General features: G+C 43.4%; 1 protein-coding gene across 1 annotated transcript in view; it reads left to right on the forward strand.

Annotated features, from left to right (window-relative positions):
- Positions 1 to 16021, forward strand: part of peli1b (pellino E3 ubiquitin protein ligase 1b) — a 42503-nt gene extending 26482 nt beyond the window's left edge. The window contains exons 3-7 of the mRNA XM_075480397.1: positions 5625 to 5754; positions 6701 to 6802; positions 8006 to 8203; positions 8505 to 8693; positions 13014 to 16021. Of these exons, the coding sequence (XP_075336512.1) occupies positions 5625 to 5754; positions 6701 to 6802; positions 8006 to 8203; positions 8505 to 8693; positions 13014 to 13592 (1198 nt within the window). The 3' untranslated portion in view covers positions 13593 to 16021. The remainder of the gene's footprint in view (positions 1 to 5624; positions 5755 to 6700; positions 6803 to 8005; positions 8204 to 8504; positions 8694 to 13013) is intronic.
- The last annotated feature ends 681 nt before the right edge of the window (positions 16022 to 16702 follow it).

Below are 16702 nucleotides of genomic sequence, written 5' to 3' on the forward strand. Positions count from 1 at the left end.
ATTTCAGGATTTAGAGGTCGTCTGTTAAAGGACAGTTAATCAAAAACCAACAAAAGTAGATCATTTAGATAAAAATGACATTTCATAGACCGGCTCCTCAGCTAATCAGCAGATTAACTCTTTTAGTTGCAGCCATGCTGCTTTTATTTGTCACTGTTAGCTCAAATAATTAGTTTACTGCTTTGCTGTTTATCATGTTTTTCCTTTGACGTGTGAATAATAGATAAAAAATAAGGTTTTTCTTTGATTGATATTCAATTCTTATTCTTAAAGTCGAGATTGTAGATGTGTCTTTGTTGAGCACATTGAAGTCTCAGTCACGTTGTGCTGTGTTTGTCGTTGTCTGTGGGTTTTGGGTGATCATAGTTCGGTGCTCACATTTGTTGGAAGTGTACAGAGGCAGAACAGGGGTGTGGTAACAGGTGATGCACCTCTGATCATCACTGACAGGTGTAGTCACCCCTCTGATTGTATTAGAATTAAAAGCACACACTGATACGTGCAGGTAAGAGTCTTGTATATGTGCCATAGTGAATTAACCCATCTATCCCTTACCCTGCATAGATATATTAAACCTAAATTAACCAAATTTTGAAAGATTTATTATTATTTTTTTTTTATTATTGTGAGAAATTTGAGTTCATGTTGATTTTTAATTAAATTCTCTTGAAGTGAGTGGATCTAATATACAAATATACCAAAAATAGCCACAGCTTCGTGTTGTTTTGTGTTATTTATATAAATTTACTACTTTGGCCTCTGTGATTTCCCGCAAATATGTTGAATTGTTTACCTCCTGGTTGCTTGCTGATGAATACGTAGGCTAATCAAACAAACACTTCCTTCCAAACACATATAAGAAGACAGGTGCCGTTACACATTGTTTATCTAAAATGTTTTATCTTCATTTTTACTACTTCCTTTTTAGACATTTAAGTTTTGGCATGAAGAGGGATTTGTAACCAGTATTTAGGTTTTAACGGTGTCACGTCAGTCAGCGACTCGCATCGAGGACTGGCTAACACCATATTTAATCAGTTGTTTGGCAGAGGTTTGGAAATATACATTTTCTACCTGCACAAATCGAGCCAAACCTACTGAAGACGTGTCACATGTTACTTCAGTGTTCTTCTGGTTGACTGAAGTAGTTCCGCACAGTAAAGAAGCAATAAATGCAGGCATGAGTTATGTTTGTTTACTCGGGTAAACAGCCTAAATTACCCCGATAGACGCACAGTCTGAACAATTTTGTGTCCATTTGACATCACTCAGCATTGTTGTTTTGTTCACACTGTAAACCCAAGATGGTTCATTATGATTTAGCAGATAATCATAGCTTGAGAACAATGGCAGGGGTGGTGATAGATGGAGGAAAAAAAGCTATTAATGTGACAAAAGACCATGCCTCCCAGAGGAATGAATACAGTAAGATTTAAAGGCACTTTAATGGGTTTGGTAACTAAGATGTCTTCCAAATGACTGGAGTTCAAGCCTCTCACTGATTCAGATGAGGGGTTGACAACAAGAAACCCAAACTGGAATGTTTTGAAGCAACATAAACACTGCAGATATTTTTGTCCAGTTGCACGGGGTCAGGCACTTAGAACATAGTGTTTTTGCTCAAGGAGATTATCAATGTTGCAAGATGAGATCAGTTTTGGCCGACAGCAGCGGCGGATATCATCTCAAACACCCTGGCTTTCTCTGGCGTTTGATTTGAGTCAAGTTCTCGCAGTCAGCTGTAGGAAAAGCCCCTCACTCCACCCTGCATCTTCAGCACAGAAGCCTTATAAGAGCATGCACACACAGACTTAACGCACGCTTTCTCGAAAAAACAACAGACAGACGGACTTCCTCTATCTGTCTGTCTCCTGTTTATTCCCAAAAGGCTGTTCCACTCTGCTCCCCATACCAGCCCTTTCCACAGAGGAATGCAGGACTCAGAAAGACTCCTTACAAGCACACCAACACTTTTCATGTCTCACACAGTTGGTGTCGCAGCTGACTCACACACGGTTTGTTGTTCTGAGTTGCACTGGGAGGCTATTGTCAGGGAGATGACTGTGGAAATTTTCCCGAGTGGAAAAAACACATTAAGCAGCGAACGCAGTTCCATGCCTTTACAAGGGAGAACCCCAGTTTTCCGTTTGCTGTGCTTTTTCCGCTCGTAGTTTATGATTCTGGGTCAGGCCACCCTTTTCAAAAGGTCGACAGGGGCGCTTTTTGCTCTGAGGCAGGAGGCGTCACACGCTGAGCTACAAGAAAAGGCTGCTCTTTAAACCTTTAAAGGGTTCAACCGGAGCTCCGAGAGTCAAGCACCTAACCCTGACCTCTGTTCTTTGACCCACCACAGGAAAGTGAATACATCCCCATGGCACGGTCACTGTGCAAGACAACCCGTTTGCTTCCATTAACCTGTTTTGTCTGTAACATAAAACCTTATTAAGCAGTGGAAACAACTTTATTGATCACTCTGACACTGACACAAAGTCTCAATGGGTGCAGGGACGTTTGTTCTGTGCTGTTAAGGTAATACTGGCGGTAACATATTAGTTAAACTGACTAAAAAGTTGCTTTTATAAGCAGATAAAAGTTATGTTTGCATTAAAAACGACACACATTTCTTTAATAAACATTTGCAAAAAATAATTAATGAATTAATGCATCATTTTCATGGATATTTGCTGATTTGGAGTCTTCTCCCTGGTCCTTGTAAGCACATTTTTGATTAGCAGAAACAGCCCACATGGCAATATGCGCGTGTTTGCATCCTTTGCCCACACAAGCACAGAACAAACAACACAGTCACCCACCCACAAAAGCATTTAAACTCTCACAACCAATTTATTGAAAGCATTTATGGGAGCACAAGGAAGTTTAAAAGTGAAGTGTAGTGAACTGATGTGACCCGTTACCTCCTGCCAAGCCCGGATCATCCATTTTTGTTACGGTTTGTTTCAGTTTGCACAGTCATGGCTGCGGTAAAGGACAGTTGCACCACATTTATTAGAAACCAGTGTGGAAGATTATCATGTTTTTTCTCACTAAATAGCTTAGCTGGAGTAAAACTCACCCCATTTCTTCCTCTGATTTTCACTCCCGTGTGATCAGGAACAGACTTATGAATGCAAATGGAGCAACACACTGTTAACACACTGACCTCCTCGCTAACCCCAGCCCAATATGTCCACGTATGAAGCTGAGTGAAGGTAATAATCTCCCATATGTTACAGCAGTGCAGGAGAGTGTTCATTCCAGTTTAGTGACATAAGAAGAGAAGTCACTAAGAGAAGTTGTAGCACCTGTTTAAGTCTTTTCATGCTCTGTATGTTTAAAAAGGATAAACTTACATAAAGCAGCCTCTTCCTCTGCAGCTTGTGAATAAAAACGAGTGTGACAGTAATTACCCGTCTTTACGTCTGTTGTGGTAGCTTGTTGTTGCTCACCGGGCTCCAGTTTTATTAGTATTTAAACTGCAAGCAAACCAACTCGTTCTTAATTGTGGGGAATGAATCTGTATGTTTGAGGCTAACTTTTTCCCCTGACTCTTCCGTCTGCCCTGCTGTGTGAGCAGTCTGTACACACTCATGAACGCACACTAACTTGCTGCTAACCTTTGGCCTCTCAGCCTTCGTTTTGGGAATATTTGGAAACATGTATGTGCACGCACGCAGTCCTGCTCCATATGGGAAACTGATTTTGAACTGCCTGCAACTCTTTGAGCTCTATCCGGCAGACCGCCCTGCCCCCTGTGTGGATACGGGATAAACTTCACCATGGTTACGCTCTTGCCATGGTTACTCTGCCCAAACGTTGCTGTGGCTCTGTTCTCTCACCATGGTTACGTACAAACCCTCCCAGCCTTGTTTGATCCCAGCAGCTCTGCTCTCTCGGAGAAACATTCAGCCGCGGGCTGGGCGTCCTTACAACATGCCTGTGCTGTCGTTACTGGACCCGTCTGAGTGGTCAAAGACACGTTCCAGCTCCTGTACTGAGCTCTTATCCTCTCTGTCTTACACTCTTTTATACATTAGGAAGTCACTTTTAGGAGGTTTTACTTGTCTTTTTTGCTTTCACGCGCCTTTAATATGCCTCTGCTTATACTCTGTAGAATTTGATCAACTGGGGTTGTTTTAAATGTGCCTTTATAAATAAATTAGATTAGATTTGATTGGATTTATACGGCATGACTTGTACCCTTGTTCTTGTACATTGTTATTACACGATTATTTGTTTTCTAACATCATTGCTGTTGTTCCATAGACCTAAATCTGAATTCTTAATATGTGGAAAAGTTATAAAACTTTTGAAACTTTTGGATAAGTTGTTCTTAATTTTGTTTATTACGTTGTTTTTTTTTCTGTAAACATCTTAATAATCTGCATTTGTTTGGAAAGATTAGTTCCACAATTAATTTTTTAAATTATTATTATTGCAATAAGTGCAATTAAAGTGGAAAAATACACAGTGAAGGACAACTTTGAGTGTATGAATGTTATCCTCCGAACAGATGGACTGTGTGTTTAAAAACAAGGAAAACAATAAAAGATAAAAGAAAGTTTGTAAATGTAAATTGATCATTGTTAACCATAAATATGTTAATGATAGTTATTATATAAAGAATAGTAACATTAACAATTATTAAAGCAATAAAAGTAATAGAAATAGTTGTAGCATTGATGATAATAAGAATATCATCATGATAATGACAGTGCTGATAATAATATTAGATTAAAAATAGTATTATTATGATAATAATATTAATAAGTATGAACAATAATAATGTCCTTATCCCAAATAAATGAGTAAGTGTTCATTATTAAGTCGGTCATGATCCCTAACTGGAGGTTAAGAGACTGAATTTATCATCTAAATGTGTGTATTTCTGTTCTTTTGAGCCTGTATATATGAAGTTACCGGAGTAAACAACCGTGTCGGTAAATAATTCTGCCTTCTGCTCGAAGCGCGGGTTGAAGGTTTGCCATGAAAGTAATTTTCTGTGATGAGCGCGTGTGTAAAGGTCAACTTTCGTCTTAGCCTGAGTTATGACATCACGTTAATTTAGGTTGACAGTGATCGTTTATCTGTGAAGTCAGAGAAGTCCGTAACTCCTGCGCTCGAGTATCAAGCAGAGTTCATCTGAAACATGTGTATGAAATGAAGAATAAGAGGGACTCAGCGGGCTTCACGAGATGGAACATGTCTGGTGGATGGCGATGATGAATGTTTTCTTGCTTTAGGATGTTAAGAGAGACACAGCAGCAGAGTCACAGAGACTCCATTCTGTCGGAGGGAACGCCTCTGTTTATTCTCCCTTCCTCAGCCGTGCATCGGGCTAAATGAGTCTCTGTGTGTGTGTTTGTTTTCTCAGCCTTTCAGGGGTTATGTTTGGAGGGCTTTGTTGTCTGTGTGGACATGATGTGCTTTTGTTAAACAGCATGTATGAAAAGTATAGGCTACAATTTGTGTGTACTTGTAGTCTTTAAGAGTGCACAGAAAGTGCCTCAAGCATTTTCCACATTGACTGTTTTCCCAGTGTATGTAGACAATAATACCCTATTGTTCTGCATTTGCACATGTGCTTATGTTTGTGCGTGAACGCGCGCATGTGTGTGTATGTGCAGGTACAATGGCTCTCTGCCCAATGGGGACCGAGGCCGACGCAAAAGCCGCTTCGCACTTTGTAAGAGGCCGAAGTCAAACGGAGTGAAGCCCAGTACAGTTCACATCGCCTGCTCTCCACAAGCAGCCAAGGTACACACACACACACACACACACACACATATAATACTGTATTGTTCAGACATCATAGTTTTAAAAAAACAGACATTAAATCCCCGTCTTCTGCAGATTCCAACATTTTCTTCTCAAAAATCTAGCTTCATGGCTTGAGTTTCATGGATCCAGTGTAGCATTTATAAACATAGTTGTAAAACATTCGATAGTAATCGTTAAAGAGGGTAGCAAATAGGAGTGTGATTTTGTTTCCCTGACAGCGTAAAATAAAACGCATCCAGGTCTGTGGATTTGGCTTCTCCACCAAAGGCTTTCAGCACACAATGAGTCACACTTACACCCCATCAAGAGGACGGAAAAAGGAAAAAAAGCTTAACAAAATGTCCCTGAGTTAGCAGAAAAATTCACACAAGCAGGCGCAGAGCTTTGTGGAGGTCTTAAAAGGCATTCGAACAAAGGTTTTTGCACAGCGTTTAACTGGAACACGCTGAAGATTTTATGATAGAAACAAATGTTTGAGCGGTCCAGTGAAAGGTAACGAAGCGTTTGCTTGCAAAATCCTTGGAAGCACATGTTCATTTGTTCCCATCATAAGTTACAAGGAATCTGTTAAAGTGTGTTTTTCTGGTGTAACATCTGTGCCTAATATGCAGGCTGTGGACACACACTTTTACCTCCTAACCCGCACACAAAGTCAGGCTTTAAGCTGCTGTAGCTTAAAGAATCTGGAGGAGTGATTGTTCTTTTCTGTCCCGTGGGTGGTCCCTGCTGACCCAAAAGGTCCAGTTAATGACTACATAACTGAAACCTTCACCCACCCCGCCTCTTCTCTGTGTATCTAGTGCTCTCCGTGAGGATCACTGAGCACATGCCAGAGGTGTTTTTTCCATTAAAGCTTTGATTTTCGGAGCATTTCGAAGAGTCTGTACTTACGCTTTGTCCCTCCTTCCTTCTGTCCCACCAGGCCATAAGCAACAAAGACCAGCACAGCATCTCTTACACTCTGTCCCGAGCCCAGACGGTGGTGGTGGAGTACACCCATGACAGCAATACAGACATGTTCCAGGTAACTAGCCGCTGCTTTTACCGCTGAGCCTGGAGGTTTACAGCCAATTTACAGTCTGTATTTTTTCCTCTTCGCCACTTCACTCATACGTAGGGGCTTTAAAACGTGAGATTCCAGATCAAGATGTGAGACGCACTGACAGGTGCAATGATGCTCTTTAAAAAAAGTAAAAATGATGGTTGTGGTTTGACCCGCGTATCACCAAAGTCGGCAGCTGGAGCCCAGTTTCTTTCTTGAAAAGTAAAGGAAGAAGGATGCTCCGTTAAAATCCGGAGAACCAGAGAATCGGCGTCTGTCAGTTTTTCTCATCGTCAGAGTATCAAACCTCCCATTTACATCCCCAAATCCCCCAAATTATAGAAGAAAAGGCATCAACTACTACCATCTCACACAATCTGTAACCATTTTGTTCCAAACCTTTAAAACTGCTGACTGACGTTAACATCAGATGAGAAAACCCCCGCAGTCCTGAAGCCTTCATCCTTAAAGCTTCATAGGGATTGTTTCAGAGTATTTTAAAGGACGATAAAACACGTCCCAAGGAGGTTTAAATAATGTTAAATATAAACATGCCAAACACAACAAAGTAAGAAGAAAAGGACAATAACTGCAAACAGCAGCTTCTGAGCAGAGGCGTGACTCACAGCTCATTCCCAAATGAGGGTCATAGGTGTCTTCGGTGAGTCTTTTTTAGGAATATTCTACATCTTCTGGCCTTAAATGTGTGCACATGAAGTGTTAAGCATGTAAAACATTCCTCCTTGGCATGAGCAAAATATTTTCTCGCCGGATTGTTGAATTTATTCACGCAGCATTTTCCCAAAGTCATCTTGTTCTTTGCTCGACTATCATTACCCCGCTGGGAGGCTGTGCTTTGCAGTGATTGTGACGCAGTGGTGATGCGGGCCGCTGTCGGGGGCAGAAACGTACCTGTTATCATAGCAGAGAACATCCTCAAGGTTATGTAGCTGTGAGACAATAAACATGTGAACAAACTTTATGAGATTTAATCGCTCTTTTTTTCAATTTGAACTCTTTTTCCACCCATTTCTTCCCTGATGTATTTCTTATTTTTAATGGATTCTCTGTTCTCTGCCCGTGTCTTTGTTTTTCCTGCCGGCTTCCCCCCAGAGAGGACAGATTATTATATTATCTCACAACCGAGCATCGTTTCTGACTAATCTTTTCATGTCTCGTCACCAGATCGGTCGATCCACAGAGAGTCCAATAGACTTCGTCGTGACGGACACGGTGGCCGGCAGCCAGAGTAACGCAGACACCCAGTCGGTTCAGAGCACCATCTCCCGCTTCGCCTGCCGCATCATGTGCCAGCGCACGCCGCCTTACACAGCTCGCATCTATGCCGCAGGCTTCGACTCCTCCAAGAACATCTTCCTGGGGGTGAGCAGTGTTTCATGTGGTGCTTCAGACACATCTCAGCGAAGGGGAAGGAGAAAATACACAAATACGGGGGGAATAATCACCACATTTTTCATTTAATGCCAGAGACAAATATTTATCCGGATTCGTCAGCAGACGACTACAGCTGATGTCCGAGTGTCCGTGGCAGCAGCACTGAACCCAAGTGTTCAGTAGAATAACAGGAGCCGATGACAGCTGATGAATTATATTAGTTTTTTTTTAGCGCTGCATGTGTTTTCACCCTCCGCTTCACACGTTGCCATGTCTCTGTTCAAACCAGGAGAAAGCTGCAAAGTGGAAGACGTCGGATGCCCAAATGGACGGGCTGACCACCAACGGCGTGCTGGTGATGCATCCTCGTCACGGCTTCACGCAGGACTCCAAACCGGGCGTCTGGAGAGAGATCTCAGTCTGCGGGAACGTCTTCACCCTGCGAGAGACCCGCTCGGCTCAGCAGCGGGGAAAGATGGTGAGAAAACGCGTACTAAGCACAGACATTTTGTTCCTCTTTTGGAGGTAAACGCTCGGGCGTGTTGGCCGGTGAGTCACTTCCTTTGTCTGTGTGGAGCTGAGCAGGTGGTTTACAGGGAGTTTTCATCAGTTGCCTGCTGTGGGGTTAAATCGACGCTCTGAGAGGAGCTGAAACATGTTGTGAAGCCTGAAGACGCCACAAATACGTGTTTGTTTCCGGTCACCAGTTAAAAAAGCAAGTTGGTTGTTAAGAGAGCTCAAATCAGCAAACCTTCCCTGTTTTATTTCCTCCTCGTACGTTCCCTCACACCATCCTGCATTTTTTCACACTCTCGTACCAGACTGAGGCCAGTCGAACCTTAACGCCACCAGGAGGTTATCGGGATGCCGTCTCCATGGCAACTGTGTGTAACAAGACCTTGTAAGGGAGCTTCCAGCTGATGTCACAGTCTCTCAGCCAATCGCAGGACTCTGGCTGCCCACACGAGGCGTTCGGCTGAGTGGATTTAGGACTCCGGCAAAGTGTTTAATTAGGTCTCTGTTTCCCTCCTCCTCCACAACATTTACATCATCAGCGGCGGGCGCTCAGTCAGCATGTCGGCAGTTGTAATAATCCGTCTCTTTATCTGGTCTCCCACCTGTTCTCATGTCTCTGCAGCGCAGCACAAATTAACAGCTCTCCTATCTCCACCTGCCCTTTACCGTCCACAGAGTGCATTATCTTCCACTGTGGAGACTCCTCATTACTTCACAGTGGATTGACAGTTTGAACTGTCAGCTGTTGGTAATCAGCTATTTTCATTATGTGCGGTGACGGAACATAATGAGGTTTAATTGTCAGGCTAAATGCACACAGGAGAGGTTACCTCACAGTGCAGCCTTTTGTCACTCCTAATGATGATGCTTTCTTTCACAGAGGGAATATTTGAGCAGGAAATCTAGGCTCCTTTAAAAAGGCGTTAACGAAAAACAAAACAGAACACTCAGAAAATACCTTTCGACGTTACGGCTGAGGACTGCGTTGGCTGCAACAAAAAGCAAAGCACACGAGGCAGTTTAGTAGGAGTGTGCTGTCCAGATGTCCAAGATGTGTGAGAAAAACATCTCAAACTACCAGGTGTAGAATGGTCTGTGCACAGGCAGGTGTCGGTCATACCCTCAGCTTTCTGTCTATGTAAGTCTTCCCAAAATCAACCCACCGAGGACACATTCGTATGCTCAGATCCGATTATTTGTTGGTCTGTTCTCCGATTTCAGCGTGAAGCTGAGCAAAAAAAACTAAGACGTCCCTAAATACAAGAATTATCGCCCCAAATGCTTATTTATTCTGTGCGTCTGTGCTCAAGTTGGGATTTGACTGTTCAGACCGAGGTCGCTTTGAAAAGAATCCGATCCGTATCCGTTTACACTGTCATGAAACACATTTGACATGTTGTAACTCCAGTTCAATAAGGCCAGCTCATAAGGAGTACAGTGATTACAGACTGAAGAACAAATGATTGGAATGAAGTTTGTGGCTGAAGGAGAACGTGGAGTTGGGGATGAGGCGGGATGTGCACGATCTCTGAGGAAAATGATGGCAAAAGTGAGATTTCAAAAGGAAAGGGAAAGAGGCTGATTGGCTGGGAAAGAAATGTATTGGACAAAAGCAGCGACATCGTAATTAATGTGGAACGTTTTGACAGCGTGGGAAACGTTCCTCATAGTAACTGTGTGTCTACCTCCTCATTCTAATCCTAATCATTGCTGGAAAATATAAACAGGGGTCTGAACTAACGAATTTAGCTTCCCAGAACTTTCCAGGAATGTTTTTTGGTTGTGTGAACAGTCCCTGGAAGGCCTTAATGTTCTCCAAACACAACCTTACCTGGGCAGAACGTTCCCCTTTTTGTTTTATTAATGTTCCCTTGAGCTTTACGTCCCTGTCTTTGGAAAACCTTATGACGGTGGAAGATAAAGCGACGTTACAGCAGCAATCATCAACACACCAGTAACCAGGGGAACAGAAAACATTTCCTTCCCCTCATGACTTCTGTCTTAAAAAAAGAACAGAGAAATGTCTGTATTTCAAAAACTAATAATATCTTCTGTCCTCAATAATGAAGCTGTTTTGAATATATTGGCCCAACACTTGAACTCATCAACCTTGTGTGCAACGTTCAAGGAACTTTCCCTTATTGTTGTACTCAAAAGAACCAAAATGCAACCTATTAGAAATGTGTCAAATCAACATTAGGAGGTTAATATCAATTGAACGTCCTGTGCTTGTTGGGAAGTATGTTAGTTTTAGCAATTTTCACTCTTATTTTAATCTATGTAGCTGCTCCCATTTCATTGTTATTATCTACGTCAGTGGTGGGCTTACCACATGGATAATTAGCATCAGTAGAGACACGTATTCTCAACAAATCTCACAATTTTAACTTGCCTTCAACATTATATTGAAGCAGTTCTTGATAAACAACAGAGAGCACATATTTCATGATTCATCAGCATCACATGCTCACTGGGAACATGACGCTTGAGTCCCTGTAAGTACGCTCCCTTTGAGGGAAAATGGGAGTGAAAGCCTGGAGCAGGTGATGCTAACACAGATAAGAATGGTGCTTAAATCCCAGCTAATGTTTGGGACAAGTCAAATAAGCCCCTTTTTCCACTGGCCTCCAGTGACGAAAAGTGCTACTGAGCAGTTAGCATTTTGGGTTATTTACTTATGATGTTCTGGGAATGTTTTTGACCGTATTTAGCCGGTTTTAGGGCAGAATTCCCTGAAATCGACCTCGTAGTTCTGTTTCATTTGAACTACTTCAAGTTATTCCTCTGCTGCAGTCAGCAGACAGACTCTTGTTATAGTTAGATAGCACAGTTATGCTGTTATCTCTGTGTGCCTAACTCCTTCCTTCTGTATATTTTAAACCACACAACTCTGTGTGTTAGCTAACCTGAGTTTGATGGATCTCTAACTCGTTGGGTGAGATGAAGATTTAGGCTAAAATCATCAGAAGAATGATTTTGTTTTAGATTATTTGCTTTATAACGTGAGGAAAAGGTTCAGTTGTTAGACTTTTTAAGCCTCGCCAGCTGGTTGCCTTTCCACAGTTTGACACAATGTTCATACTGTCATAATTAAATGTATTTTACAGCTCACACACACACACACACACTCTCCCAGCGGTTATTAGTGAGTCTGCTGCGAGTGGCTTTTAAGACAGATAATAAATGAGCAGAGTACAGTGTCTGACCTCCTGCCGTCTTTAATACAAGCTTTTGAAGTGATAAATGATCTGCTTCAGTTAAATTTAATAAAACCGTGAGTGGGAGTACGTCGATGTTTACATGGATTGAATAAACTCAACCCAGCTTAAAACCATCAGTCATCTGGCTCCAGGTTAATCATTACAGCAGTGACCTTGCGACCAGAACATTCCTGGTTTCAAGACAAAACAACAACCGAGCACGACGCTCAACTCTTCGCCGCTCCAGCTGAGTGGTGGAAAAACAGCGGTTGGGAACGTGTGAAAAGGGCATCGCTGACACCTGCGCCCGGCGAACGTTCCCAGCACACATGAAGGTTATGAACTGTCACCCTGAGGAACGCGTCGGCCGGCAGCAGCCGCAGAAGTGACCTCGGCACCAGCGTCGAAAACAACGCCTGGGAGCTGCTTCTCGTATCTCTTTCACTTCATAGAGATCACCTTTCATGAGCCTTAGGTCTTTCCCTTTGTCTCCATCCTCTGTTTTTCCCACCCTGATGTCCCCATGGTTATCCAAAGATGGAATTTCCCACCGTGTCTGGGGGAGCTTCCTTTAAAAATTCCCAGCAGTTCTCTGCACCGCCTGCCTGCTGCCGTCATTTCAGTTTCCTCATGTCATGCTGCCTCCAGCTGTCAGCCTCCTGCCTCCACCCTGACACACACGCACCCACACGCATCTGTCTGATGGGGTGATGTTCGTGTTACACTGCCACCTGCTGGGCTCAGGGCGGTACTGCAGGCCTCTGTGTTTCACATTAAAATCGGCAATCTTTCTCCGATCTGCTCTTAGGAGCATTTTTGTGGACTGAGCGTTGATATCAACTATAAATATTTCTAATATTTCTTGAAAACTATAATATTACTGTAAATTCGTGCACTCATGCACCTCACAGGCTGAGCCCACATGATCTGACTTTTGTTTATTATTATTATCCCTGGAGACAGTGTAGATACTGGTGTTCTCTTTAAGATGGATTATGATGACTTCCCTGTTTCATAATGCACCCAACAAGTTGACCTTTTTCACATGAAATGACCTCTGCTGCCGCGTCTCTGTGTTCCAGGTGGAGACTGAGAGTCAGGAGCTGGTGGACGGCTCGCTCATAGACCTCTGCGGCGCCACTCTGTTGTGGCGCACTGCTGAGGGCCTGTCGCGCACTCCCACCCTCAAACACCTGGAGGCGCTGCGGCAGGAGATCAACGCGGCCCGGCCGCAGTGCCCCGTGGGCTTTAACACTTTGGCCTTCCCCTCCATGCGTCGCAAGGACACGCCAGACGAGAAGCAGCCGTGGGTCTACCTCCAGTGTGGCCACGTGCACGGTTACCACAACTGGGGCAACCACCGCGAAGAAAGGGAGGGCCGGGAGGGCCGGAGCAGGGAGTGCCCCATGTGCCGAGCTAAAGGGCCGTACGTGCCCCTGTGGCTGGGCTGCGAGGCGGGCTTCTACGTGGACGCGGCGCCGCCCACTCACGCCTTCCACCCCTGCGGCCACGTCTGCTCAGAGAAGACGGTGGGCTTCTGGAGTCAGATCCCGCTTCCGCACGGCACTCACACCTTCCACGCCGCCTGCCCCTTCTGCGCGCAGCAGCTCAGCGGCGAGCAGGGCTTCATCAGACTCATCTTCCAGGGACCCCTCGACTAGCAGGGCAGACTTCCCAGCATGCTTTGGAGGAGGCAGGGCGAGGAGGAAAACAGAGACCTGCTCAGATTTGGGGTTTTTTTCTGGGCTTTTTTTTGCCTCTTTCTCATTTTTAAGTGACCTTTGTATTGCTTTTTCATGAATGACAACAAAGATTTCTATATTTTCATGAGAAACCAGAGACACAAAAACCAAACAAAGAACACTGCTGGGTACACTTTGTTTCCTGGAGAGAACTTTCAACACTATTTATCTAAATTACTAACATACCGCAGTGCAGACATACGGTTTTTATTCATGCATTCGTTGCAATATACATCTGTGTACATCTCTTAGAGCTTATTTAAACAAAGATGTTTATTTATGGCCCAGGACCATCGCTTCATCCTTTATCTGTCAGGTATTTCTAACTTCAATGATATTTCGTGTTTTCATTTGGAAATTCAGCATATTGTTAATCAGACATAAAGTTTTAGGTGTGTTCTGTGTCTCCCCCCCCCTCTGAAAGCCATTTGTCGTATTTATACGCCCCGTCCCTCCTCCGTGTGGGCTCACGTTGTGTGTTGACTCTTGAGCTGCCCTCCCCTCTCATCAGGCATCATCACAGACTTTTCACATGCAGAGCAATAGATTTGCAGCACGAAACCTCCTCGAGCATTAAGGGATCCTTCACGGCGTCTTGGTGAACGCCGTTTGCCTGAACGACCGCTCCCTCCCTTTAACCAGTGAGTCTTTCCTGATCACGTGTTAGCCATGTTCACGGAGCCGCGTGGCTCACACCCTGTTCTTATCACTTTAAAGTGGAGACAAACTCTCAGACAGGAAATCTCGCTACAGATAAAGGAAAACAGACGACGTGGACCGTATCCTGTTTGGTCTGCTTGGTTGCTGTGATGTTTGGGGCTTGGGTGATGTTCGCTCTTTTCGTCAGACACAGTGCAGTATTCTGACCAGTATTAATGTCACCTCTGAGGTAAGTAACAATGTGCACCTGCTCGTATTTAGGACTGATTTTGGTGTCTCCCTAACTTACTGTGCGGTTGAGAATGTTTCATGTGTTTTTTTTTTTTAAACCACATTTACAACGGTATGAAGTGCAAAGTGAGACATTTAAAGTTCTCTTTATCTCAGCTGAGTCGTCACCGTGCAGGAAGTCCCGTCCATCTCACATTAACAGCCAACAAACCACACTTATAGATAAAAACAACTGTAGCTGCTGGACTCAGGTTTGACATACACAAACACACTCAGACAGCTTAGAGATGTGCATTCAGTCATCAGGGCTTTGACTTCATTTGTGCTTTCATCAACAGTCTCAGTGTCGCTCCCCAAGAGCATCTTAGGGGCATCGAGCTCTACGGTGTGATTACAAAATATCAAGGCTGCCTGTTCTCACTTTTAGATACTGTTGAATAAAAACTATGAAAAGAAATGTTGGGATTTCCCTCAATTTCAGTGTCAGAAGACGTTCCTTTTTGGTTTATTAGCTAACAGTTTGACAGACTGTGCAGTTTGCTGTCTATGCATTGACCCCCAGGCTACCTGAGGACCCAATTATGGAAGATTTTATACTTATGCACAAACCAGTTATGAACATGGCGTGAATAAAGTGAATAACATCTGATTTCAGTTCATTTTTCTGCTGGGAAACGTCTCGCTACTTGCACACTGACACATAGTGAGAAAATAACAAGCCCGGAAAAGGCAGTCTTGATATTTTGCTATGTGAAAGCACAGATTCTGCCAGACTCCTGCTACACATCAGTGTGATTCATCCAAATGAGACGCACCTGAACTGTAGAAACCCCCCCCCCCATCAGCGAAGCAGCTTTACCGATCAGTCACTTCCACGCCGCTCCCACAGAGCTTCAGGTCAACGTGAGATCTGAACGCGCTCACACCTGAGGGTAGAAGTAGGCTAATGTGTGTGTGTGTATGTGAGAAAGAAAGATTGTAATTTATGTGTTGATTGTATGTGTGCAGTTCGTGTTCATTTGTCCACTCTGTAGCTCTCAAGATAAGTTGTATCCTCAGACTGCGACACACTAACTCACCTCAGGGAGAAAGCTATGACCTGTGCACATACTCGCACTCACTGCTACGGTCATCTGGGGATACCTCACAAGTAAACAAAAAAACATTTGTGCTCTGCCTCTCCTCCACCCAGTCTTGTTTGGTTTTGTTTCATGGACTCTGTGTGATTAAAGGGCTTCCCTTCGTCTCTGTACTGTTATCTCAGCCCTGTTTTTACACAAACAACTGTGTGTCGACCCATCCCGCCGCCCTCCACGCACTCTTCTTCTTCTTCAGTCTTTGTGCTTGTAAAAGGCAAAAGCAAAGAATGTTTTCAGCAAACACTTTTTTGTAACAACTTTAAACAATAAAGTGTAAAAGTGACACATTTTGCTGTTTCATTTTTTTCACTGAGCATTGCTCACAGCCACACAGTAGGCTACCACTGCTGTGTTGATGTGGAGAAAAATAAGCCCAGGTTCACTGCCATTTTCTAATAAAGTCCATTCAGTTAGATTTGCTCCTGTAACTTCTTTTGTTACGTGTTATTCATGTTGTCATTTAACCACACTGGCCTCAGGTTACATGTATTTGAGTAAAGTCTAATTTGTCTGTTACTGCTGTACACTTCTAGCATTTTATTTGGTTTCCTTTTCTTATTTATTTTGTCACCACAACTGGAAACTAACCTAAATCCTCTGCTGCTCTATTATGAAAATAGTAACATTTCAGAGATTATATGCGGGAGTTTCAGCAGCCTCAAATCAACTGAAGCCTAGTTTGCTCCATAAGCTAAAAACCAGTTAGCTCCATAAGCTAAAGACCAGTTAGCTCTGTAAGCTAAAGTCCAATTAGCCCTGTACACTAAAGCCAAATTAGCTCTAGAAATCGCTTAGCTCTGTAAGCTAAAGCCCAATTAGCTCTGCATGCTAAAGACCAAGGAGGATCTCTAAACTAAAACATAGCTTGCTCTGCAAGCCAAAAATATGCTAAAGCATGATGGGTACAAGCGGGTTTGATTTTGGTGGATGGTGGCATTTAAAATACACCTCTCTATACACATTCTTCATTGATCACTCATAAAAATCAGCAACTTGAGC

This window comes from Odontesthes bonariensis, chromosome 2 (assembly GCF_027942865.1).
Source record: "Odontesthes bonariensis isolate fOdoBon6 chromosome 2, fOdoBon6.hap1, whole genome shotgun sequence".
Taxonomy (NCBI): Eukaryota; Metazoa; Chordata; class Actinopteri; order Atheriniformes; family Atherinopsidae; genus Odontesthes; species Odontesthes bonariensis.